This window comes from Amia ocellicauda, chromosome 7 (assembly GCF_036373705.1).
Source record: "Amia ocellicauda isolate fAmiCal2 chromosome 7, fAmiCal2.hap1, whole genome shotgun sequence".
In the NCBI taxonomy this organism is placed as follows: Eukaryota; Metazoa; Chordata; class Actinopteri; order Amiiformes; family Amiidae; genus Amia; species Amia ocellicauda.
Genome location: NC_089856.1, coordinates 34259822 through 34287067, shown reverse-complemented (window position 1 = coordinate 34287067; position 27246 = coordinate 34259822). Strand labels below are relative to the sequence as shown.

The 27246-nt window shown below is 39.6% G+C and overlaps 2 protein-coding genes across 2 annotated transcripts; both read left to right on the top strand.

Moving 5' to 3' along the window:
- Positions 1-530: 530 nt before the first annotated feature.
- prss59 (serine protease 59, putative) lies at positions 531-17580 on the top strand. The gene is made up of 9 exons (XM_066709320.1): positions 531-786; positions 1546-1727; positions 3793-4025; positions 6336-6471; positions 9614-9728; positions 11233-11434; positions 13266-13356; positions 16485-16693; positions 16795-17580. Exons 1-9 carry the CDS (start codon positions 559-561, stop codon positions 16902-16904), a joined length of 1506 nt encoding a protein of 501 aa, XP_066565417.1. The 5' UTR covers positions 531-558; the 3' UTR covers positions 16905-17580.
- A 2478-nt stretch (positions 17581-20058) lies between these two features.
- Positions 20059-26643, top strand: serpine2 (serpin peptidase inhibitor, clade E (nexin, plasminogen activator inhibitor type 1), member 2). The gene is made up of 9 exons (XM_066709319.1): positions 20059-20227; positions 22452-22721; positions 22925-23152; positions 23513-23710; positions 23822-24020; positions 24496-24593; positions 25053-25139; positions 25366-25449; positions 25676-26643. The coding sequence occupies exons 2-9, from the start codon at positions 22472-22474 to the stop codon at positions 25711-25713; spliced, it is 1182 nt and encodes a 393-aa protein (XP_066565416.1). The 5' UTR covers positions 20059-20227; positions 22452-22471; the 3' UTR covers positions 25714-26643.
- The last annotated feature ends 603 nt before the right edge of the window (positions 26644-27246 follow it).

Below are 27246 nucleotides of genomic sequence, written 5' to 3'. Positions count from 1 at the left end.
AAACAGCCTTTCTGCGTTAAATGCTGCGACTAATCTTTCAAAGGATTAAGAAGATTGCAGTTTTGTCTTTGTTAAGAAAGCTGTCCACAGAATTTACATTCTCGCTACACTTTGGGTGACATTAAACAGACTGGCCTGCAAAGTGCAAACAGGGGTTGTCTTGGTAGTCTGAGCTATGTAACACCTCTGAAAGCTGGAGGCTTTATAAAGAAGGAGAACTGTGCCCCCAACTGCTTTTCCTTGCTTGACATTTTTAGGTGAATCTCAGAGTCTTATATCCTGTCCTCCTTCAGGTCTTATTAACTAATAATAATAATAATAATGAACTGATTAAACGAGCCATTTTCTGATTATACTGTTAAGTATGAAGCTGGTGCAGCACGGAGGGAACTCTGCTCAAGTCTGCAGCTGCACTGCCACAGCTGTCCACACTCCATCTGCGCAGATCGTGACGTCACACGCAGACTCCCGCCTGCAATCTAGCGGCACAAAGTCTAGAGCAGCTGACCTGTCACATGATAAGAGCACTGTGTAGCATGTGATTGATTTTATTGCAAGATGGCTCAGAGGGAAGTGCATCAGTCAGGATGGGACTCAAAGCGGTGCGTTATTTTGCTGGGGGTGATCCTGGACTGTATTGCGCTTTCTTCGTGCCTCACTGTGAGACAGTCCGTGAGGCTCCGGGTCGGTCTGCTCTCAGAGATGAACGCGTCCGACACAGACGAGCTGTGGTTCCCGCAGAGACTGGACCACTTCAACGGAGCGGACGGGCGGGTTTGGAAACAGGTGATATTGTGTGATCAAACTTCACATCGATTACGGATCCACTCACATGTTTGTAACTTTGTATGCCCTGTTGTATGAATATGGTATGAAGAGGGAACAGCTGTGCCAGGGAATTACGTCACATGAGAGAAATGAATTAATACATCCAACATTTCTAATGTAGTTGAATAAGTTCTAGAAGGACATGGTGAAGACTGATGTGCTGCAACGCATTTTAAGTTAAGCATGGGTTGTATGAAGTCCATGGGTTGCCTGCCTACCAAATCTGTGCTCCATGAACCGAGGGATACATTTTTTTAAATCTTACACAAACATCAGACCATTCCTACCTTTATCTGCATCCTTGATTAAAACCTAGCTGGGCCAATTTTATAATTGTGGATTTTTCAATTTCATTTGTTTTTTTGTGTGTGTACTTTTCATTAACTTCCCAATCTTCAGTGCAGAAGGAGACTTTCCCTGTATAACCCACTGTTTCACACCAGTAGGTTACCTGCCCCATTTTAAGACCTCACAGCCTTTATCCCAATGATAGTCATCACCAATATATACACCCATTTCAGTAACTCAATATAAAATCCTGTTTACTGGGGATTGAACCAACATGTAACCCTCTATAACCCATTGTATTGGGTGAGTTACCTGCTCCTAATTAAAATGTCCCATTTTCAGATGTTCTAATTGCAACAATTGCACTGCATTGTTTTGAAGGATTGTTGCATCTCTTCTGTCCCTCATGTCCCTTCTTTGCTCTTCCAGAGGTACTTCATCAATGACACTTTTTATAGAAGCGGAGGCCCCGTGTTTCTGATGATTGGCGGAGAGGGTCCTGCCAACCCAGCCTGGATGCAGTACGGCACGTGGCTGACCTACGCTCGGATGCTGGGGGCGTTCTGCGTGATGCTGGAACACAGATTCTATGGGAGAAGTCACCCCACTGAGTATGTGTACCAGAGTGTCTGCTGTTCCTGATATCAGTAGCCTACAGTAAGGGAAAAAAGTATTTGATCCCCTGCTGATTTTGTATTTTTGCCCACTGACAAAGAAATGATCAGTCTATAATTTGAATGGTAGGTGTATTTTAACAGTGAGAGACAGGATAACGACAAAAAAATCCAGAAAAACACATTTCAAAAAAGTTATACATTGATTTGCATGTTAATGAGGGAAATAAGTATTTGATCCCCTATCAATCAGCAAGATTTCTGGCTCCCAGGTGTCTTTTATACAGGTAACGAGCTGAGATTAGGAGCACTCTCTTAAAGGGAGTGCTCCTAATCTCAGCTCGTTACCTGTATAAAAGACACCTGTCCACAGAAGCAATCAATCAGATTCCAAACTCTCCACCATGGCCAAGATCAAAGAGCTGTCCAAGGATGTCAGGGACAAGATTGTAGACCTACACAAGGCTGGAATGGGCTACAAGACCATCGCCAAGCAGCTTGGTGAGAAGGTGACAACAGTTGGTGCGATTATTCACAAATGGAAGAAACACAAAATAACTCAGTCTCTCTCTGTCTGGGGCTCCATGCAAGATCTCACCTCGTGGAGTTTCAATGATCATTTGAACGGTGAGGAATCAGCCCAGAACTACACGGGAGGATCTTGTTAATGATCTCAAGGCAGCTGGGACCATAGTCACCAAGAAAACAATTGGTAACACACTGCGCTGTGAAGGACTGAAATCCTGCAGCGTCCGCAAGGTCCCCCTGCTCAAGAAAGCACATGTACGGGCCCGTCTGAAGTTTGCCAATGAACATCTGAATGATTCGGAGGAGAACTGGGTGAAATTGTTGTGGTCAGATGAGACCAAAATCGAGCTCTTTGGCATCAACTCAACTCGCCGTGTTTGGAGGAGGAGGAGGAATGACCCCAAGAACACCATCCCCACCGTCAAACATGGAGGTGGAAACATTATGCTTTGGGGGTGTTTTTCTGCTAAGGGGACAGGACAACTGCACCGCATCAAAGGGACGATGGACGGGGCCATGTACCGTCAAATCTTGGGGGAGAACCTCCTTCCCTCAGCCAGGGCATTGAAAATGGGTCGTGGATGGGTATTCCAGCATGACAATGACCCAAAACACACAGCCAAGGCAACAAAGGAGTGGCTCAAGAAGAAGCACATTAAGGTCCTGGAGTGGCCTAGCCAGTCTCCAGACCTTAATCCCATAGAAAATCTGTGGAGGGAGCTGAAGGTTCGAGTTACCAAACGTCAGCCTCGAAACCTTAATGACTTGGAGAGGATCTGCAAAGAGGAGTGGGACAGAATCCCTCCTGAGATGTGTGCAAACCTGGTGGCCAACTACAAGAAACGTCTGACCTCTGTGATTGCCAACAAGGGTTTTGCCACCAAGTACTAAGTCGAAGGGGTCAAATACTTATTTCCCTCATTAACATGCAAATCAATGTATAACTTTTTTGAAATGCGTTTTTCTGGATTTTGTTGTTGTTATTCTGTCTCTCACTGTTAAAATACACCTACCATTAAAATTATAGACTGATCATTTCTTTGTCAGTGGGCAAACGTACAAAATCAGCAGGGGATCAAATACTTTTTTCCCTCACTGTATATACTTTGTAATTGGGCCATAGCCACGAAGCAGAACTATCACAAAGAAATATTACAAATGAAGCCAATGCACTAGCTGAAAACGAACTCTACATTTTCTTGCACATTTCCGGTTTAAAATGCCTTGGGCAGCTACTTGTATGATTACTACCACTAGATGGCAGGAGGTTGTCAGTGTTTCAGTTTTGAGTTTTCCAATCTTTTAAAAGAGAAATGTTTAGGGTTTTACTCTGAAATGCCTTTTTAAAGTTTTTTCAACTTTGAACTCATTGCATTTTCTCTGACTAAATATTATGTAATTTATTTACTTTGGCCTCATACTAGGACACAATTATCACAGAAATGAAACAAAACTATATTCTTGTGGTATAATATATTCTATTAATCATATCTATCAGAGAACAGGCTCTTATTGTTGTTTCTGCATGTTCCAGAGACCTGAGCACTGACAATCTTCGCTACCTGAGCAGTAAGCAGGCCCTGGCAGACTTGGCACACTTCCGCACTGTTCTGGCTGACCAAATGGGGTTCGCTGGCAATAAGTGGGTAGCATTTGGTGGCTCTTACCCAGGATCCCTTGCAGCGTGGTTCAGACTGAAGTACCCGCACCTTGTCCACGCGGCAGTGGCCACGAGTGCCCCGGTGCACGCGGTCGTTAACTTCCCAGGTAGGTGGCACTTCCATAAATTTGGGAAAAATGTTTCTCCTGACTTCGCCAATTCCTTTACATTCAGATTGATCATATCATGAGAAGCATGCCAGGTCATGCCATTCCAAGGCTTTCAGAAACCTGATTTGAAGTATGTTTGTGCAGTCTTGCTCAAAATGACTAATCTTGAATACCTTACAGAGCGAGACATTTTTATGTTATTTTTGTGACCTTTTAAAAATGTAGTTTATTAATTAACTTCAAGCTTCATCTAGAAACAAAATAACCTGTTAATGGTCTGTTAAATCCACTGAGGCTGAGGTGTGCATTGGTAAGAACCAAACGCTATTGTTGGGAGCCCAACGATCGTAGGACTGCAGCAATTAAGTGTACAGGGAAAAATAAATGTATCGCTTAATAGTCCAGTTTCTCTAAATGTTTTCCATCCCTTTTAACACCATTGGATTGGATACTTTAAAACTGCCGAAGATTAGAAGGGATTTTTAAGTAATTTTTAATTGATTTGCTTATTTATCCTTATCCTTTTGAAAATCCACATGAAAAGAGTTGCAGTCGGTTCCTTTTCAACAAAAGGCATTTGTTACAAGTTGATTTAGTCTTTCTCACAGTATTAATGTGGAAGGAAGAGATAGATGCTACAGGATTTATTTTGGCTCCTCAATGGATTGTTTTCCTTGGCTCATAAGAAATTTCTCTAATTTCCTGAGGAAACCGCAAGACCCAAAAGGGCAAGTGTGGCTATGAACATACTCCCTTTCTTATATATACAGGAAGACCTGTCTTTCGCTTTGAAGACCAGTTGAGACAAGAAATGTAATTCCTAAACAATCTCAATTGGCCTAAATCGTAATTGCTTGGTGAAGAATCTCTCTCCTTTTAGAGTTTTAGCATTAATAAGATGCAATCTGTTTTTTGTTTTCATGACTAAAACATTTCTATCTTTTACGTTTGTTTCCTCCCAAGTCTGAACTTCGATTATAATGAGTACCTTTAAGAAGAGTTTGTAATGTAGTAGTATCTTTTTTTTTTTACATACACCAGAGATTTTCTGTTAAATGTATTTTCTTTTGTCAGCATATTGTTTTTCTTTCTATTAGTCTCCTATTATATTTTTTGCCTTTTTGCTTTGATCTGAAAGCTAGCAATAACTGAACTTGGCTCATATCTACGACTTTGGTGCTGCTTCAGACAGGAGGAGTCGAATGAATCGTGCATATTCTTGTCTGTGTTTTGCACTGAAAACCCCAAGTCCCTGCAGTCTGTCCAGGCATTACACCGATGTAATTAAATGCATCTGGTGTCAACATTGCATATTTTAAAATTGCATCAAATGTATAGCCTATTAAATTTCTGATTTATATAATGGAAAATGTAGTGGTCAGTGAATGCCCTGACTGCTCCGATTGTATGAGATCGTAAGAGAGATTAGAATCACAAAGTCCCTCGCTCTCTCTGAGGGATATCCACATTTTAACGCTTGGGAAAAGGGCCTGGGGGTGTGCAGCCATGACTGTTCAAAGCTGCCCTTTTGATTCACAGAGAGAGAGATGCTGCAATGCAGGCGGCCCACATGTGGCCTCCAGAGTGGGCTGTGGTTAAGCTTGAGGCAGGAGAGAGGAGACGTGCTGCTGTCTTCCAGAGCAACTTTGCAACACAGCTGTTAAAGGGCTCTTCCCTTCGACGGGGTTCCTGTGAATATCAAATCCTCTCGGATACTTAGTGGCGCAACTGGTGTAAGCAGGGAGACGGATTGGGAGGCCTGGGCCAAGCTATAGGCAAGCTCTCATGGGAGTCTTTGCCCCCTGAAGTTCCTCAGGTCACTATTTGAGTGGTATTAAGACTCACAGTCGCTAAAATGTGTGGAAAGTCAGAGTCGTGTCTAATATGAATCCAAAGTGGCTTCATTGTTATTGGAGAGACATGGCTGGATCTATTCATTTTTTGTTTGTTTTTGTCCTCCCACATGGAAACATGATTTAGCCCTGTGAAATATCTTTCATTCTCCATTTCTAGTGCAGGGCCTTGGAAATATATAAACAGTTTGAATGGATGACCTTGAAAGCAGAACTGAGTAACAGTATTTTAAGGTTATTAATTTGAGCAAACGATTAATTGGGTAAAGCTTTTTGAAATATTTTTGAAATATTTATGTTGAAATAGTTATCTGTCCTGGAGTGAAGAGCTGCAGTTCCCCCACATTCCCTTAGTTTTTTTTTTGTTTCCCCCCCAAGGTCCCACTTTTCCCCATTTCCCCCCCATCCTATTCTTGTATTGGAATGTAAAGCACACCTTTTCTTTTCCTCTCAGAATATCTGGAGGTTGTGAGACAGTCTCTCACAACCCACAGTCCTGAGTGCCCACAGCTTGTGAAGAAAGCCTCTGACACACTCTTCGAAAAGCTGAAGGACCCCAAGACCTATGACCAAATTGCAAAAGACTTCAGGTGTGTATCTTATCGTCTCTGCCCAGACGCATTAGTCTTTGGTGTGAATGAGTTGTATACGTACCCTTGTGTCCAACTGAGGAGAGAAAAAGCACCCGTCTGAACAGACGACACCTAGCCATTGAAGTAATCCGATCTTAATCTGCATTTTGACATCAGTGTCTACTGTCTCTCTGTGTACTCCTGTTATCTGAGTGCTCATTTTCCTGAACTCATTGAGAGGTAGTGTGGCACCTTCTTTTAGTTTGTGCCACTTCATTACGGGCTTTAAGTACTTGTGTATTTTTCCTGGCAGTAATCTGCTGAATTTTAGTAGAGAAGGAAATTAAATGACTTTGAAAATGTAGCCAGAGCCTCTGGGGGAAAAAACAAACAAAACAAAAAAAACCCTACTTGTAATAAACAACCTTATAATCTGTTGCATAGTTAAATCAGATCTAGCCTTGGTCTTCAGAGTAGTCTAGTCTGATACTTTTGCCAAACGAGGTTTGTAAGGACACAAGTAAGTATTAGGCTCCACTCAATGATAAGACAGCAATTTGGGACATCTGTAATCATTCTCCTCATGATTACAGTAATGGGGAATTTTCCATGATGTCTGCAATGATTTGCACTCTTTTCACTGGTTGTTGAGCACTTTTTGTTTCTAATTTTGTCGCAGTCATTCTACAGTTTGTCTAGAGGATACTTCTATACCAAATGGTAATATATTTTAGGAAGCCTCACTCCCCATGGTTGAAGTTATCCTGTTTTGCCCTGTACATAGAAATAGCTGAAATTAAGTTGTGTGCACAGGTTTTGCATAACTTCAATACTGAGGGATAGATTATTTCACCTTGTCAATCCTCAGGAACTTGCTTTAGAAAAGGTTAAATTGATGGCTTTACTCAAGTAGTTTTTTTATATACACGTTAATGCTTTGTAGACTGGCATGTTACCATAACCGATTTTACAATAAAGTGGTTTTATAAAACCACTTGACACTGAAAATTACACCACGTGTTTCAGAGGTGCAATGCCAAGTCTATTTACTGTAACTTAAAAATGTCACCATCCTGGCAAAGGATAAGTAAGGTGGGTCTAAGGGCAGTATTTAGCCAAAGCGCCACCTTTTAACATTGCCAGGACTGAGGCAATTCCAAAACATGGCTGATGGAAAAAGAAAGGGGATTGCACAAATCCATTTCACAGCATATTTAGTGGAACTGCAATACATTAAAAACCTTCTTTTAAAATCCTATTTAGTTTAACTATTTTGCTTGTTATCCTTATCTTTGATTCGGTACCCAACAGAACAGTAAGGTTAATATTGATATATGTGAATCTTTTGCACCACTGGCAATAAAGGAGATGTGGTATCCATTGCAAATATACCTTAGATGGAAGACTAGCTAAATATCTGTGATCGCTCATTACATTTCAGCCCTCCGAAGAGATCCTCTTGCTAATCTGACCTGTATCTCGGACACTCTCTCTAACACAGAGGTGGGCCCTGTTCACAATTAGCTACCAGTATTTCCAGGGTTAGGCCGCTTACTCACTCTGATGTCAATCTGTTTGGGATAAGTGGCTGACGCACTCCAAATGACTGCAGTCACAGTACCAGCGGGCACTTCTCTAGTGTTTGTCCTCTTCAGAAACAAAGCCATTACACAGAGCCTTGTGAATGTGTGCCTTTCAGTCTAATTAAATAGACCCATTCTCTGCTGTCAATATCCAGGGGTTTTCGTCTCCCTTCAGCCATTACTTTAAGCCACCCAACTTCTATATGTGCGTTAACAGTACAGTAATGGTTTAATGTGATGTTTGAACATCTCTGAGGTCATGGCTTCATAGCAACACCAACAGAGCAGATTTCTTGTTGTCCGAAGGGGTTCATCGCTATTTAAATTTTCTCCAATAGCACTGCAGTTTTCTTTTTCAAGGTACATTACTCTTGCTTTGTTCTTGTTTTTACCCACATTGTCATTTAGTAAAGAATATTTAAAGCAACAAAGACAAGTAAAATCGACGGGGCCCAGAGCCTAAGCCCCTGACTCGCATGGAAATATCAGAGTCTACAGATCTGTTACACAGTTCAGCGAAGAGCAGGATAACATTCTCCGCAGTACATCTCACCACATGCAGACAAGCCTACACTTATGTCAACACATCATCCTCAGCAGAATGTTATCTATACAACATGTGTTACTAAGCCATTGCATTTATTTGTGTGATGTCAGGCTGAATAAAGTTAGCAAATAAATAGAAGGCCCATGACACAAAAAGAACACATTCTTGCTCATCTTTTTTTATTACAGAGAACTGCACCCAGATGGGACTGACTTACAGACAGGCTGGTTTCTGTGTGTTGACACAGAAGTCCCTTTAGTGTAGTAAAAAGTGGAATAGGTGTGGCTTTTAGTAAGTAGAGAACAAGCATCCAGTGAAACTTCACTAAATATGCTATTTGGATAAAGAAAGTCTTCCACTTGTGCATCTGCAGTGCACGTTTATCAGATAGACCTGCTCAATGAATGATGTGATTCATTGGAACGCCAACAGGATGGTGAGTGAGCGCTAAGGAACATCTCAACTGCATGACTGTATCTTCTCAATCAAATCTGAGATCCCAAAGTCAACTGAAACCAGTACCTGATCCAGGCGACTTCCTCAGCAGATGCTGGTGACCTGCTCTGTATTTGTCAGACCTGCATGTTCAGATCAGGTGTAATACAGTGAAGATGCTTTAAAACCTACTTCATGCTTTTCAGTCCAGCTTTATGATTTCTATTTGTGTTAACCTTCTGGTTTTATAGCCTCCCCACTGATTGCTCAGCTCAGGGCAAGTCGTAATATTATTTTATTTTATTTTTTTACTTTTTCCAAATTATGCAAACTGTACAGTAATGAGTTCCAGACCATCTGCTTACAGTGTCAATGAGGTACTGTTTCACTGTTGGGATATGAATACATTGATAAGGTCCCTTTGTGTGTTAAGACTATGAATTGTCAATTCTGACATCACAGACCGTAGTCCTCATACACTGATTATAGGTTTAACCCTGAAGTGTTTGTATTTGGTTTGACTTGAAGGTACAGGTATGTTATCCTTCCACTGACTAGCCTTTTTGTAGTAATTTGGCTGACTTTCTTTCCTTAGCCTCTGTGAGAAGCTCCAAATCCAGACTCACATGGACTTGGCCTACTTCCTAGAAACGCTGGCTGGGAATTTCATGGATGTGGTCCAGTACAACAAGGACAACAGGCAGTTTGAGGTGAGATGAAGTGGGGTATGTTGTGGGAAGGGTGTAGTTCTGGTCCGACATCCTGAAATGTGTCCACTTATCCACTCCCATTTTGTGTATGTAGCAAGCCCAGTGTCCCCCAGAGAGAAACCAAGGGACTGGTTTCCTACTGCCTGTGATTTGATGAGACTTGGGGCTAGACCAAATCAAATCTTCTTACCTACCCACAAATCACAGTCCAAAATATCTATCCTATTGCTTTATTTTTCTGTCGGAAGCCACTTCTACTACTTATAAATCCAAACACAATGGGGTACAAGTTTGTAATTTACGATTCGAGGGCAGGTCAAAGTTTTGATTTAATTTAGCCCTTGGTCCCATTTTTGAAGCATGCAGGCTGTTGGGTATTGATGTTGTTGGCGTACATCAGCATCTCCAGGAAAAAATAATCTTGTAAATTATTGAATGGTGTGTCCCTGTTTTTTGAGAGAGGAGGTGTTTGGTTGTATCTCATTTGTATTATAATTTATATATTATATTTATATATAGAATAGAATATATATAACAACTCGGACACTATCTTGAGTTGGAGCGGACTGCCCTCCCTCACTCCTGAGTGCCGTTTATAAAATCTTACCCAAACACACGGAAAAGTAGCCGTACTGCTGACGGCACCTAGAGAAGAGCATTGCTATGTCGCAGTCACTGAAACGTATTGAATGAATGACTGCTGGTTTACAACCTAGCCCAAGAAAGGTATAATGTAAGTTCTACGAAAAAGGGATCAGTTTAGTCATCCCACAGCTTTTTTTTTTAATGAAATTGGTTGACTGGAAGGATGATCTTTTATTTGTTTTTCAAATACTTAAATCTAGGAAAGTATGTCTGCTGGAAAAAATATCAATTTCTATAATTGACGGTTTATGTAATAGGAAAGATAATTGTAATTCTTCATATTATTGAGGAAATACCAAAAAAACGTTTCATATGATTTTCCCCCGTACCTCTCTGTAATTAATCAGAAAATAGCAATGTTAACCAGAAATCTTGGTTATGAGTGTTGCAGGAGAAACTTATTATAACTACAATGAAAAATTCACTCGGACGACTGAATAATTATGAACAAGACGTGAGTCAGATGTTTAATATGAAAAGATTCCTACACACAAAGAGTTATTTTTTTGGGAAGGACTTTTTTTTTTTTTTTTTTCTTGCAAAGGGCTGTATAGGTTGCATCAGTTTTTTGGTGAGAAATAAGTTTTGTTAAATACTTGGCTTTGCTAGAGGTTAAAAGTGAAGCTCGACTTCTGCCAAAGATTAGCAGGAAACTTAATATTTATATAGCCTATATTATATCCATGGCATATGAGTCCGTTTTTACTGAATCTGGGCAGCAGTCTTTCAAGTGAGTATAAAGGGTATTGCTGTAAGGCTCTCAGGAATGTGAAATGCCATGCCAAAATAGATCAATACACTTTGTCCTGGTTCTCATTTAGTTGTTCTTCATTTGTATTTTTTTTTTTTTTTTAAACAGGGTGCAATTGGAACCAACATTACTATCAAGGTGCTTTGTGACATCATGTCAGATCCATCTCGTGGTGAGCCGTATGACAGATATGCCACCATCGTTAATCTGATGTTGAAGACGTTCTTCCTGAAGTGTCTGAATGTGAACTACAGCTCGTACATCAAAGAAATGTCCGACACCGCGTGGAAGGGCCCTGCTTTAGGTGGAGGTACGGTGAACAGACTTGTGCTGTATGAGCGCTTCACAAATGGTGGAAGCAGCCCCGAGGTGGGAGATTGCTTAGGTGAACCCATGAACTTTAAAAGGGGTTTGTTGTGGTAGTGGTGCACCCCTCACCCACAAAATGGAATAGAACACATTATGGTGTTTTTTTCAATGCTGCATGGTAAAATCATTTTTTTTAACACTTTAAAAATAGTTTCTCATCAGACGTTGAAGACTATGAAATTGATATTTTTATCTTGTTGCCTTGTGGGAGCTTATTTTAATAGAGCAGTATTTTTGCAGTTTAAATTTAGAGCACTTTATGACTGACTTTTGGCTGCAGTTTCTGTGGGTGATGTTGCACTGTGCACTGTTCTCTGCAGGGAGGTGTTTTCTGGGAAAGTTTGTTTTCTTCTATTAACAGATTGCACCATGGCTGTGTATATGTAATTGTGGTTCAGTGCACAAGACATTGCAATTATTGCTGTAGTAATTGAAGCCTACCTTTCTATTTTTAAAAATGAGAAAGCAGTTAAACGTTTGAAAGCCTTCTCTATTCAGGGTGTTTGTCTCCATTTATGTGGAGAAATATCTAGGGTTGAAGATACAAGGCTACTGTGGACCTTAATGCATTTAATGCATTTTTTTTTTTTTTTATTATATTATATTTATGCAAATCATTATTTCTAGTGCCTTACTTAATTCTATTTTAACAATCTCTTGGATTTGTGAATGTACATATATATTTTCTTTTTGGGTCATTATAGAATATAAGCCTTTAATCTACATGTGATTCACTGTAAACTATCATAGTGATTTTACTCCATATAGCATTAGGAGTTATGTGATTGAAAGTCTAGTCTCACAAACTCCCAGGCATACTACACCATATCTGAGAAAGTTACACATTGAAAATGGACAAGAATCAATATTATTGTGTTAACGTTATAATGCACAATTTGAAATGCAAGCAGACCATAAAACCTCTCAACCAAAATCACCACTTTCACTGTTCAGTCCATTACTGGAAACCAGGTTTAACTGCAAGTCTCAAAGATGTTTGCAGCCATCTTGGTTTTGAACTCTTCTTCAGAAAACTGTACCTAACGACTTTTTCTGTTCGGTTTCTACACTTTGCATTTATTTTTCTGAAGGATTCAGGCTTCTTGGTATTGTGCGGATATTGCCGGAACCTGGTTTAAGAGTAGCTTAGGGTAAAACGCAAAGTCTTCTGTTGTTTGCCTCTTTCCCAGGCAGAAGGAAGCTGCTATTCTTTGTGGGTGAAAACCTCTGAGGTTTCCGAAGACTTTATTTGTTTACCCAAGTGGCTTGCATTTTACCCTCAGGGTTTTGCTCCATAGGAAATTTTGAAGCCAAAACAAATGGCTTTCCCAGGATGCACATGAGCTGTGGACACTGGGCATTAAGCAACCACTTATCTGTGGACAGCCCTGTGTATAGAGCAAAAAATAAGGGATAAAAGCTAGTGTCTGCCTTATTTAAATAGCATTTAAATTGACATTTTGGGGGAACCAAGTAGCTTCTTCACATCCCATTGAGACTCATTGAGATTTGCCAGAGATTGCCATGTTTCTGCAGCAGACGATGGAGTTTTCTACTCGTTAGATGTGGCAATATCTGTTGCACTCTGGTAATTATATCCGTTTTTGGTTTCTCATGGTGTAAGGGAATGCCACATCAAAAAAAAAAAAAAAAGATGAAATCCAAATGTAATTATCTTACTGTTACTACCCTCCATCTCTGTGCCAGGTTGATTCAGAGAGATTGACATCTGGGACAGGTTAAATTGATGCGAGCCATTTGTGTCTTTCTAGGACGACAGTGGGTCTACCAAACGTGTACGGAGTTTGGGTTCTATCAGAGCACTGACTCTCCCAATCAGCCCTTTGTTGGGTTCCCCCTGCCGTAAGTATGCCACATCTTTTATCGCTGTTCTTGGATGCTATAATTCACAGCTTCGGCCCGATATAGTTTGCATGATCTAAATCATAGCAGGTCGGCAGCAAGAAGGCCGAGCCTTACTCCCTCCCCCGGGGGGATACAACCAACCTTGAAATCAAGCTTAGGGGTCTGGTCTTGCAGGTGCTTAGATGCAAGGTCAGAAGTAATGTTGGGAGCCTCTGAGTGCAGGAGCCACATACTGAATTATTAAGTACAGCCCTGCTAGCTTTAGGATTCAGGAGAAAATCTTCATGGTTATTTTGTTTTTGCATTAAACAAAATGCCCATAATATCCTAAGGATGAAATACAGTATCATACTTTTCCTTTATCTCTTGAATGCTGACATTTCCCTGGGTTACTAATATGCTTTGTAAATATCTAAGATCAATGGGTTAAATATGATTCCCTCCCCCCAAACAGACAAACGCACTTTCCTAAAACGTTGTCGCCATTTTAAACCCTATTGATTTAAGATTCATTCTCAGACACAGTGCTGCAGGAGATGTGATTATAAGGTTCCCATGACTACAAAGCTTGCGTGTTAGAATGTGTACTCAACCTGTTGTGTTCCTAATCAGCTGGAGATGCCAAGTCTTTGCATTTCCGAAGCACTTCCAAACATTAGTGGGGGACAGGATACAAAAGTCCAGCTTCCCCTTTTCATTCTGATTTGGGACACTCTACAACAACATAATCCAGGGGAATGAGGGGGACAGATTCCAGCTGAACACGAGCTATCGGCTTATCGTATGAAGGTTCATGAACACACTCCCCTCTAATATCAAGGACACAAAGTATTTAACATCTGTCCATATCGGTTTAATAGAGTACATGGCCACATGCCTTGTTCTCAACTAAACTCTGAAGCCTTATGCAGAACTGTAAGGAATAAAACGGTGTGAAACTAGGTAAAGAGAGTGGGGTGAGATCTCCATTGTCGCCTTGATGATAGGCAGCTGCCATTGGCTACTCTGGTGGGTGGGGTTGGTCACTCTGGAAGGTGGAGTTGGACAGTGATCAGTCAGTCTTTTATGACTTGAAACTATCAAGTCTTTATATCAGTTTTGCCTTTGCTGTACCCGGTGTACTTGTCTGCTGTGATCAGTATTATTTTCTTTGTTAGTAAATGTAATTGAGTGTTACTACTGTGGTACCAGTTATTTCTTACAAGTTTGTTTCTTGCAGAACTGTTGTTGTCTAGTTTGATGCCTTGATTTGTTCACTTAAAAGGTCAGACAGTTTGTGGTTAACAACTTCATTATGTTTGGAGGGTCTTTTAAACTTTGTTTTCGGTCTGTCACTAATGTTTTGGGTAGAATGAATGTTGTTTATAGCTGTGTTTAGGGTTTGTGCAGAATAGATGGGCAAATCTCCAAGGACAATGGGCAGTACTTTACATGCCAGTAAGACCTTGTAATAACAGCCCTATTTTGTCAACAGATATGTTATACTTCAAGGTCACAAGTCTGTCCAGGTTTCCCAAAGGAGATGGAAAATATCAGATTTGGTCCTGAAGAATGTCGTTTGCAGAGCTGGACAAGAAATCCTTTTTGTAGACTAGCTTCTAGAAACGATGGAATAAAAATATTTTAAATAGTGTGAATGACTACAGGCATGCACTGTGATTGAGAAAAAAAAGAAAAAAAAACACTTGTTTGTTTGGATGTTAAAAGATGCATAAACTTGAGTTCGGTTGCACAGAAAACAACCAAGCATTTTACATTTTTGATACAGTGAGGGGAAAAGTATTTGATCCCCTGCTGATTTTGTACGTTTGCCCACTGACAAAGAAATGATCAGTCTATAATTTTAATGGTAGGTGTATTTTAACAGTGAGAGACAGAATAACAACAGAAAAAAACGCATTTCAAAAAAGCTATAAATTGATTTGCATGTTAATGAGGGAAATAAGTATTTGACCCCTTCGACTTAGTACTTGGTGGCAAAACCCTTGTTGGCAATCACAGAGGTCAGACGTTTCTTGTAGTTGGCCACCAGGTTTGCACACATCTCAGGAGGGATTTTGTCCCACTCCTCTTTGCAGATCTTCTTCACAGATTTTCTATGGGATTAAGGTCTGGAGACTGGCTAGGCCACTCCAGGACCTTAATGTGCTTCTTCTTGAGCCACTCCTTTGTTGCCTTGGCTGTGTGTTTTGGGTCATTGTCATGCTGGAATACCCATCCACGACCCATTTTCAATGCCCTGGCTGAGGGAAGGAGGTTCTCACCTCACATTCCTCCTCCTCCAAACACGGTGAGTTGAGTTGATGCCAAAAATCCCAGTTCTCCTCTGAATCATTCAGATGTTCATTGGCAAACTTCAGACAGGCCTGTACATGTGCTTTCTTGAGCAGGGGGACCTTGTGGTCGCTGCAGGATTTCAGTCCTTCACGGCGTAGTGTGTTACCAATTGTTTTCTTGGTGACTATGGTCCCAGCTGCCTTGAGATCATTAACAAGATCCTCCCGTGTAGTTCTGGGCCGATTCCTCACCATTCTCATGATCATTGAAACTCCATGAGGTGAGATCTTGCATGGAGCCCCAGACCGAGGGAGACTGACAGTTATTTTGCGTTTCTTCCATTTGCGAATAATTGTCACCTTCTTACCAAGCTGCTTGGCGATGGTCTTGTAGCCCATTCCAGCCTTGTGTAGGTCTACAATCTTGTCCCTGACATCCTTGGACAGCTCTTTGGTCTTGGCCATGGTGGAGAGTTTGGAATCTGATTGATTGATTGCTTCTGTGGACAGGTGTCTTTTGTACAGGTAACGAGCTGAGATTAGGAGCACCCCCTTTAAGAGAGTGCTCCTAATCTCAGCTTGTTACCTGTATAAAAGACACCTGGGAGCCAGAAATCTTGCTGATTGATAGGGGATCAAATACTTATTTCCCTCATTAACATGCAAATCAATGTATAACTTTTTTGAAATGCGTTTTTCTGGATTTTTTTGTTGTTATTCTGTCTCTCACTGTTAAAATACACCTACCATTAAAATTACAGACTGATCATTTCTTTGTCAGTGGGCAAACGTACAAAATCAGCAGGGGATCAAATACTTTTTTCCCTTACTGTAAATGCTTTCTCTCAGGTACCATCTGCAGCAGTGTTCGGACATATTCGGGGCATCATTCAATGCATCCTCCGTGGCCGATGCTGTGCAGCAAACGAACGAATACTATGGGAGCTATGACATTAGGAGCAGTCGAATCGTCTTCCCTAATGGTTCCATCGACCCTTGGCACGCATTAGGAATAACCAAAGACATTTCTGATGACCTGCCTGCCGTTTTCATTAATGGTATGTTCACTTGGCCCGTTTTGCTTCCCTGCTTCCCCGTGCCTACTACCCCCCCCTCCCTCACCAGCTTTTTATATTGTCTTTTTTTTTTTTCCTGTTAGGTACGGCTCACTGTGCCAACATGTATCCTGCCAGAGAGGAAGACTTGCCCCAGCTTGTCTTTGCTAGAGACCATATATTTTCACTTCTCCAGAAATGGCTTAAACAGTAGCCTCATTGAAAATTAAAAGTATGCTTCCTTTGATACTTCTGGTGAACAAGAATATACAATACAACATGCGGGAAAGGGCTACATGTCTCAAATTCTAAACAAAATCTCACGGGTACCATTTGTGTGTAAAGGGATAAAGATTTTGTAAATTGTGAGCCTTTTTTTTTTTTTTTCTTTGTTTTTCTCAAGCTTGGCAATTGAGCTTTTTGTTAGTGAGCTTTCCTTACAATATTTTTTATTTCACAAAGAAAGGGAGTACTACACCTGTGATTTGATTACCTTTGAGGAGTTCACAAGGCCTGAAATCTGTCCAACAGATGTAGTTTCCTTGAGTGGAACAAATCATCGTAAAGGTACTGAAGAGTGGTTTGCTACAAGCTTACGTGAGTGAAAGGTAAACCATGTCCTTATAAAGACATAAAGAAACTATCTCATAAGTAGGTTTTGCAAAGCTTTACTGCAACATTTTCTTGTTGTTGATCATGCTTTATGATGGCCTAAATATATTTTAGCATTGACTGACAATATGTGCAATTTTAAAATAAAAATGTTTTTATTCGTGATGGCACTGATATTCTAAGGCACAGCGAACAAATGTATATTGTATATTGAAAAATGCTTCTGACAATGATTAAAGTGGTGAGGATTTTGCATATAAATAAATCTTCAGACTTTTTTTTTTTGTTTGTTTTATTATGTCTCTGGCACCTGGCATATCAGTACAAGATGGCACACTACTGAGACGGATGTGGTGAAGTATGCCGTGATTAAGACCTAAACAAGATCAACTGTTTTTAGAAAGACCTTCTTTCTATTACAATCCTTCTCGGCTAGAACCACCTACACTTGTATTTTTGTTTTCCTTGCTTTTCCTGACTTCACATCTGAACTATATTTTCACCCACCCACAGCCATATTGTGCTTTCAACGGTCTGCCTTTTCAGAATTGATATTGTAGGTGCATCATGTACAGTTTTGCTGTGTGCTTTCTGAAACATTTTCACCAGTAAGAGGAATGATTTGAAGTTTAACATAGCCATGCTGGGTCAATGCTGTAACATACACAATTCCTAGAGCAAGACTATAACAAGAAAAGCTGCGTTTTATAAATTGACATCTTATTTCCATATGAGCACAGCCCAGCGGCAGATATCATTCTTATTAAGATGTATTGAGCAGCAAACTGCATCACAGGGAATTTGTCACTGTCAGAAGTATAATGTTCCCATACTCCCACCCTTTTGCTATCCTAATATAAAGTCATCTGCCTTAATGTACTGTTTTCATATAAAGCAATGAGCTGAGCACTTGTGCCAGGGAGAAGTTTAGACGCTGTGTCTGGAAAGCTTGCACCCCGCAGATGGACAGACAGCGGCGTGTTCCTTGTGCGTGGGCAGACTGGGGCCTCCCAGCTGTCCCACCACACTTGGCCAGAGCAGCGAGTTTGTGGGCTCCCAACCACAGGATTAGATTGCCCTACATTTAGAAGAAAATAAAAATATGTATTGCACACTACTTACTTATTGTTCTCTGGGTTGAAGTATTTTGATGAATAAATGCAAATAATGTTCTCCACAAGCACTTAAATGTATAGGTCTTGCAGTGACTTTGGATTGTGTCCATATATATTCATTAGTTAAATTTTTCATAGTTGTAGCTCCATTGCTAATCCCTATTTCTAGCAGGTTTGTGTTTAGTTCATCTGAGTACATAAGGTAAACAACTGAATCAGCCATTGCAGTTTTCATGTAGTTTAATTGTATTTCCAAGAAAGATAGGAGTATGATTTGTTTGATTCAAAGTGAAGCTACATAAACCCAGTACCATAGTTGTCAGATATGAGTGAGAAACCTTACAACTAAAAACAAATGCTTTTTATAATGCATGAAACCTTTATGTTGGTTTCACAAACCTTGGTTAGCACTAATTTTGGACTGCTCGACCTAAAATAACATTGGTTAGTTCTAGACTGGTGCTAATCTGGGTCTGTGAAACCAGCCCTTAGTGATGTTTCTACCTACATTCTAAAACCGACAGGTGGAATATATTAAAAAAAAAATATATATATATATATATATATATATATATTTTTTTTTTTAATAAATCCCTCCAAGCAGAGAATATGGTACTCTGCTGGTTTCAGACTCAAAATTGCTGAACAGTAAATTGAATACTTAAGGAAAGGACCAAGTGGCTCAAAGGGACAACTTCACCTGACTTTGTTATACAATTATAGACCTACATAAATTGGCCCAATGTATAGTTTTTAATTAATTACCCTGACCTTTGACATGGTTTTCTAAACAAATGGTAACTGGACACACTAAAGCTAAACTGCACAATGAGCTTTAAGCAATGCATTATTACATTGAAACATTACACAAGGGTGTTGAGGTATTACACAGATGTTTTCACATTATAATTTAGTATTAATAGTATTTTTATTTTATTTTTTGCTGATCAATTGTGCTTTAGCTAAATAGGCTGTTTTATTGTTTAGGTCACCCACTCAAGATGTAATGTACAACTGCATGGTGAATTCTTCAGGAGATTATCATTTCTAAAGGTCTTCTGATATTTTACAAAGATGAGATTTGTGAAAATCCTTTATTTCACCACATAGGGGTTTCCCAGTGCAGATAATATCAGCCAAACATGCTCTACTTGTTCTGCAGTCACTGTAAAACACTGAAGAATGTGCTTTTCCTGATTAAAAAATTAAGAAATATATCGATTTTTCTGAACAGATAGTTGCTTCTTGTTCATGAGGTAAATACTTCCCAGAACCTGTGAGTTATCCATACTGTCAATACTCAGATATGCTTTATTTATCAATTATGCATTATGCATATAATTATGTTAGAATTATGGTATGCCTTTGAATTATTAGGCTACACAGATCCTATTTTTATTGTAATTTAGCTAGTCTACGTTGTAGTTTAATTTGATTTTACAGCTGTCGTCAACTGCCTATGGAATGATCTCAAAATAGCAAAGACTAAACTATTTATTTCTATGTGCAACACAACTGCTCAGCAAAGAAAAAAGGCAAATAACAGGGCCTTCATGTCATGAATATTATGAAGGTGTCACTTCCTGCAGGGCCGCTACTCCGCACCGGCCCCCAGCTGCTGCCGAGCCGAGGCGAGGCGGGGGAAGAGGAGGCAAGGGGCGGCGTTTCCTTCTCCACATGCTATAAATGAAACCGGGTTAACGGCGGCAGCTTTTCAAAGCCGCATCAATATTTGCCACTTGTGTCTGAAGTTGCCCGAAGTCTTCCGAGCTCGTCCTGTACTATGCGTTGACAGACACGCTTTCTGAAGGTAAGGCTGTTCTAGCTACAGGTGGCTGGTTTGTATGAGGAAAGTGCGCTGTTTACTTGGGAGGGAATATATGCATCTCGTTTATTTTTGTTTTTCTAGCATTGCTGACACCGCTAGTCTGTTGGTTTGTGAAGGGATCCTGTTGATTTATATTATTTAGGATTGAACTGAAGGTGTTGGCAACTCTTGTAAAGCGTGGAAACGTGAGTGTTTGGATCAGATGGGCGCCTGGCTGGTTTTTTAATGTTGTGACACTTGCAGGCGTATTTAGGAAACCACCATGTTAGCGCTCTATCTCTAGCCTGTGCATTTGGTTGCGCATATTATACCTAGATTAAGATGTTTAGGTGGAGAATTTGCTTAAAATATCCGGTTAAATTATAAAAGACCATGTCAATGCACACTAGATTGATATCGTTTTTTTGTAATGTACAGAATAGCTTGCGCAATATTAACAAGACAGGCTCTGATTCAATATTTCTGCATTCATATTGTGGTTGCGTCAGACATTACGTCATTTAAAAATAATAATAATAAACTATAAGTTGAGTCATGGGATGACACTTGTTAAACCCCACTTTTTAATATATTTGTGTAAAGGCAGTCTCCACTGTTTCTGCAGATCTTTTTCCTAATAATAATAATTCAAATGCTTAGACATTTAACCATGTATTTGTGCCAAACTTCCAACAGTACACTTATGGCTTTTAAAAATCCCTGTACAAAGAGCTGTCAGTTTGAACTGTATTACTGTGTTGTGGGATTTTCTGGTTCACTTTTGAAAAGGTCTATGCCTGCGTCACACTATTTAGAGTGAATTTAATTCAACACTGATGTGTTTATCAAGTTACCTTTTTTTGTGTGTGTGTACAAGCAGACAAATCTGTAAATCAACCAAATTAATAAACCTTCAACATCTTTTTTTTTTTTTCCCCCCTCTTATAATGAAATAAAAGCTCTGTTGTACAGGTGAATCTGTAGGTGAATAAAGAACATGTTGAATCTCACATGGGCTTCAATCCAGACAAATAACTTTATTCTGACTAAGTAATTGCTCATTGCTACTTTGGGGAATTTTGGAATACAGTTACAGAAATGATTCATGGTCTTCTCAACATGGTGTGACTTTTTTTTTTTTTTTTAATAGTTTAATTTCAGTGCTACAGTTCTTGACTGGAAACATGAGTGGGACTCTTTAAGTTAAACAATGCTGCAAAGTAATATTTCTATCACGATTCAGAGTATTGTGCAGCTCCGCAGAGATGTGATGACTGCTTTAAGTACTTGCTTATTTGGAACATTTTGTTTCTGGCAAGAAACTTAAAACCACAAACTATCACTCAAGTCACTTCCTTCATGTGAGCTTCCCTTGCACAAATGGTACTCTGTTGCAAAGGGAAGTAACTGTGCGTGAGTCATTCAAATTGTGTAAATTCAGGGTTAATATTTATTCGGGACTTAAGTGGATGTGAAGGGTTATGTTTTTGTTTTGTGTCCCCACCACCCAACAATCTATACAGACTCTACAGTCTAATAAAGACGCAGCCTATGACCATACTACACCATAAAACACTCCCTAAAGCTAACTTTACTTCAAACATACCTATACAGAGATTATGGTATGGTAATGTTATTAAAATCTTTATCCATTTCCCCCCCCCCCATGTGATCTTTTTTAAATTAAAGTACTTTTTGAAGAAAATGGCAAGCAAAGTGGCCAGAACATCACATCTGGTAAAGAGCTGTTCAAAAGAACTCCTCCTTCCCTGCATCAACAAGCACAGGGGGGACATTAAACATCAATGCAAAATAATTAGCTCTCCAATAAATAAAAGCTGGTAGCAAGGATTCTACCATCTGTGTGACTTAAGCAACTGGCATGGTAGGGACGCTTTTCATTTGTTTTTGTTTTTTTTAAATTTCACTACATATCTTTAGATGTACAAATCAGGATGTTTTCATGATTACCTCACCGGTGCAAGGCTTAATTTTCAAACCACGGTTTCAACACTTTGACTGCGATGAAAGGGTTCTTCAGAAAACAAGACACTGAATAATTTCCATATCGGTTTCCTAGGTCACCATTTTAAAATTGTGAGGTTTAATTTTCCCCATGTTTATCCCTCGTTTGGCACTTGTAGTTCATATAAAGTGTGACTAATGTGTAGGTAAATATTTGCCAAAGACGGATGTCTTTTTTTTTTTTTTTTTTTTTTTCTGGCAGGTGTTTGAAACCAAACCATCATGGGCCATCTCTCTCTCGTCCTGCTGATCCTGGGTGTGGCAGTGTCTACTTTATGCTCCCAGGTCTCCTATGGAGAGCAAGGTTCTGACCTGGGTATCCAGCTGTTTGATCAGGTGGTGAAGTCCAGGCCTCGGGAAAACGTGGTCCTGTCTCCACATGGTGTGGCCAGTGTGCTGGGAATGCTGCTGGTGGGAGCAGAAGGCAACACCAGAAAGCAAATGTTGACGGCCTTGAGATACAAAAAGCATAGTAAATCTTCCTTTTTATTACTGTATTATATATTTCCATTCCATTTCCTTCACCTCTCATCTTGATTTGATCATTTTCTTATGTAATTGCCAGTTCCACAGTTCCTTTTTTTTTTTAAGGTTTGTGGATCGAATGTAGGAAATTAATACAGACTGCTTTCACTTAATTGCATTCCCTAATTTTATTTTATTTATTTATTGAAGGGTTTTACAAAATGCTGAAGAGACTACACAAGAATCTTACCTCCAGGGACAATCGGGACACTGTAACCATAGCCAATGGCATTTTTGCTCAGAAAGGATTTAAAATGGAAGATCAGTTTACCTCCACAAACAAGGAGAATTTCCAGTGTGAATCCAAGAGTTTAGATTTTGCCGACACCAATGGAGCTGCTGCTTCCATCAACAAATGGGTTAATAATCGCACTAAAGGTGAGTGTCATCATTGTGTGTCTAAGACCGTCCAATGTTTCAGGTTGTGACTATTGGGCTGTCCTTCAACAGTTTAGGGCATGTTAACTCCTCGAACGCTGCAGTCTCAAATACTAGCCCTGTAGTGAATGTGAAATGGAATGCAAGAGATTGCTTGGGTCAACCATGATGTCATTTCAGCCCCCCATGTCCCAAGTGCCCAAATTCCCCCATTGCATAAACATGACAAGGACACCATCTCCAAAAAAATAAAGCTGCTTTGATTTTGGTTAGGGTAATATTGCTCATATTCTTCAGTTATCAAGGACCTACTATGTTGTGTAGTTCGTTCTCTAAACCTATTCCTGCATTTTCCTTCAGGTATGATCCCCAGGCTCATCTCTCCAGATATGTTGGACCCGGCCTTCACGAGGCTTATTGCTGTAAACACCATTTACTTCAAGGGCATGTGGAAATCTCGCTTTCAGCCCGAGAACACCAAGATGAGGAACTTTAATGGAGGAGATGGAAAGGTTTACAAAGTTCCGATGATGTCACAGCTGTCCGTGTTCAACATTGGTAAGCTAGGAATTGGGATTCGCTTGTAATGGCAGTTTTTGTTTTGTTTTTAAACTGAACTGTGCCCGGATTGTTTTTGGAGTGATTCACAGACTTACTTTTGTTCTATAGGGTATGCAAGAACCCCTAATGACTTGAAGTACGTAGTCATTGAGCTCCCCTACCATGGAAACACTATCAGCATGTTGATCGCCATGCCTTCTGAAGAGGACACCCCCGTCTCGGCGATAATTCCACATATCAGCACGGCCACCATTCAGAGCTGGATGAAACTGCTGACCCAGAGAAAAGTCCGTCTCCTCCTGCCAAAGTTAGTATTGAATTGCCCTGTATCTCTGTGGTCATGGTATTGATTTACCCTTGAAAGGTCTTCAAGTTTGGCATGTTATCAGTCGATGGGTTTGGCTATAGAAAGAAGATCCTCTTTTTTCACTTTAAAGTAGTTGTACAGTCCTGTTTTCTTATTTACCCTCGGGGTGGTACTTTTTTATAGTCAAACCATCATGTAAATGTTCTGAAAACCGGTTATGTAAAGAGATTCATCCTTGTAGCGTGTTACTTCACTTACATAAGGCAGCACCCTGTTTAGCACACTTTTAAAAGCCTTTACATTGAACCATCAGTTATATTGGTTTGCTTTTTCATGTGATCTGCATCAAGTTCTGATATAACTGAACTGCAGAAAACATACACTAAACACCCTGCATGTTTATAGCAAGTGTAATGCATCTGGCAGTTTTGATCTGAAGGGAATTTCTAAATGAAATGCTCCCCCTGTCATGCAGGTTTACAGCAGAAGCAGAGACTGACCTCGAGAGTCCCCTTGCAGCTCTCGGTATCACGGACATGTTTGATCAGACCAAAGCCAACTTCAAACATATCAGTAAGTCTGATCTAAAGCTTCATATGTAAATAAGTGATGTCAACGTTAACATTGACAATAGATCTAAGATTGTTTTTGTCCCTAACTGTAATGGGTCTCTTGGTACAATTCTAGCTTTGGTGTGTAAGGGATTGGCCCTGTGAATTTCCTGCTATTTTAGAAATTCTCTTGAACTTCTCAGTCCTGCAATGTTTAAAGCCACAGGAAAATTTCAGTATGGCCAAATTCAAATTTTAAACCCTGGTGCCCCCTGGTGGGGTGCACTTGATACAGTTGCAAAAATGCTTTATCTGGCTGGTACTCTAGTTGTTGATGTAACTCCACACTCTTGAGAGAGAGAAAAGGATAATCTTGTATTCTCCAGACCTTTTTTATTCTCCAATACTACCTTATCCAATCAGTTTGCCTTTAAGATTAACAGGATTATGAGCTGTGTTTTTACCAATGTCGTATTTCCAGGTTCAGAACCTCTCCATGTATCAAAGGCTTTTCAGAAAGCCAAAGTCGAGGTGAATGAGGATGGGACCAAAGCATCTGCTGCAACAAGTAAGAATTAGACTTTTGCACACACAAATCTAGAACTCTGAACTCTAAAATCAAGAATCTAGCACCCTTCCTTTGTCATTTGAACAAAGTTGTCCATTTCATCCTTTAAGATATTCATTCTTCGTAACATTAGGATACATTATCCATATAGTAAATGCTATAAATGATCTGAAGAATTGTATTGATTTTGAGTGCTTGCCAATCTTACCATTTGTTTTCTCTGCAGCTGCAATTTTAATGGCCCGATCATCGCCTCCTTGGCTTATTGTGGACAGACCCTTCCTATTCATCATTCGACACAACCCAACAGGTATAGAGAGGCCAAGCTTTTTATCACTTTAGTGGTATTCAGTTGGCCTTCTGAATAAACCAGCTGGTAATTTGAAATACTGGCAGGCTGTAGAGTTGGTAGTGACTGTCCAACACTGCACAAGTGGACAGTCTTTGGGGTTTATTACTTTTTGTAGGAGGAGGTACACTTAATTGAAGTGAATTTGTTTTTATGCATTTTCATTTCAATGTCTTGTTCTTTTCAGGTACTGTGCTCTTCATGGGCCAAATCAACACGCTTTAGAACACCTTTCTACTGAGATGAACAAACCGACTACATTGCTGCCTTTTCTTCCCCCGTTGTGTTCGTTTTTGTTTAGGTTGTCAACTTCAATACCTGATGCGATTCTATGTTGGTTTCTGAGAACTGTATAATCAGATTTAATTATTTTATACTTGTATTTGTAAGGTTTGACCTTTAAAATCTTAACGGATTTTAGATTTTTTGTAATTTATAGTAATGGCAATGCATTTCATCTTCGAAGTATTCATGTGAGAAATGCCTTCAAAAGTAAACCTAGATTTACTGCTGTTGAGTGGAAATGCAAACCTTATTTCTTTGAGTATTTTTGGCTCCATGTCTGATGCCTAGTTATTAGAATCCATCGATCTAATATTTTAAGTCATTCACCTCATATCTTAAAAAGTGTTGCCGATCTCTCCACGGTCCAAACTTTTTGAGGCTAGTAGAGTAATCCAATGTTTTTGACAATTTTAAAGTGTTCGCACCGCCTACACCGTTCAGTGAAGACCAAGGGGAAGGTTTAATTTTGGACTGGTTTCTGTATCTTAAAACTGTTCCTCAGTTAAATATATGTTCAGGTATATTACAATGCATCAATGCAACCATATACTTCCTACATATTTAAAAAAGCCTGCTGTTATCTTGCAGATGTAAGCCCTAGTATATCTGAAAGCAGTACTTGGAATAAACCATAAGTTTGTAGAATGTAATATTACAATTATGACTTGGAGTTTGTATAAAATGAAAGTGGAAGGTTTTATTTTTGTGCTCCTTCTCTTTGCCAAAATGCCCTTGTGTATTACATCCCCCTGGGAAGATAACTAGAATATTGTTTTTTTTTTTGTTTTGTTTATCCACAGTATGCTATAGAGTCCAAATGCTAAGAATGCACTGTTCAAACCTGCTTAATAAAATTTGTTTTATATTGTGTATATGCATTCTTACTACTAATTATTTTGTGCCGGTAAAGATTTTGTATATGTGTTGATTCTTTGTATATCTATTTTTGATCTTTCCAAGTAAAACATTCCAGATTTAGTATTGAATTCTATCCTAATATATTAAAATCTAAAGAACCCAAATCATTGCAAATGTCTGGTATTTCTTTCACTGCTAAAAATATTTTTTTATATATTGTGTATGTACCTTGAATAAGTTTGCCAAAACTAACAACATACTTTTTTCCCCTCACTGTATTTGCTCCCCTGCTGATTTTGTACGTTTGCCCACTGACAAATAAATGATCAGTCTATAATTTTAATGGTAGGTGTATTTTAACAGTGAGAGACAGAATAACAACAAAAAAAATCCAGAAAAACGCATTTCAAAAAAATTATAAATTGATTTGCATGTTAATGAGGGAAATAAGTATTTGACCCCTTCGACTTAGTACTTGGTGGCAAAACCCTTGTTGGCAATCACAGAGGTCGGACGTTTCTTGTAGTTGGCCACCAGGTTTGGGAGGGAGGGATTTTGTCCCACTCCTCTTTGCAGCTGGGGCAAGTCTTCCTCTCTGGCAGGATACATGTTGGC

Bases quoted from the DNA above. Each gene is read 5' to 3' on its own strand.
- serpine2 (XM_066709319.1), top strand. From the start codon at position 22,472: ATGGGCCATCTCTCTCTCGTCCTGCTGATCCTGGGTGTGGCAGTGTCT. The intron at 23,153-23,512 runs GTGAGTGTCATC...ATTTTCCTTCAG, and splicing joins GGTTAATAATCGCACTAAAG to GTATGATCCCCAGGCTCATC. The intron at 25,140-25,365 runs GTAAGAATTAGA...TTTTCTCTGCAG, and splicing joins CAAAGCATCTGCTGCAACAA to CTGCAATTTTAATGGCCCGA.
- prss59 (XM_066709320.1), top strand. From the start codon at position 559: ATGGCTCAGAGGGAAGTGCATCAGTCAGGATGGGACTCAAAGCGGTGC. The intron at 6,472-9,613 runs GTGTGTATCTTA...TTCTTTCCTTAG, and splicing joins CAAATTGCAAAAGACTTCAG to CCTCTGTGAGAAGCTCCAAA. The intron at 13,357-16,484 runs GTAAGTATGCCA...GCTTTCTCTCAG, and splicing joins TTTGTTGGGTTCCCCCTGCC to GTACCATCTGCAGCAGTGTT.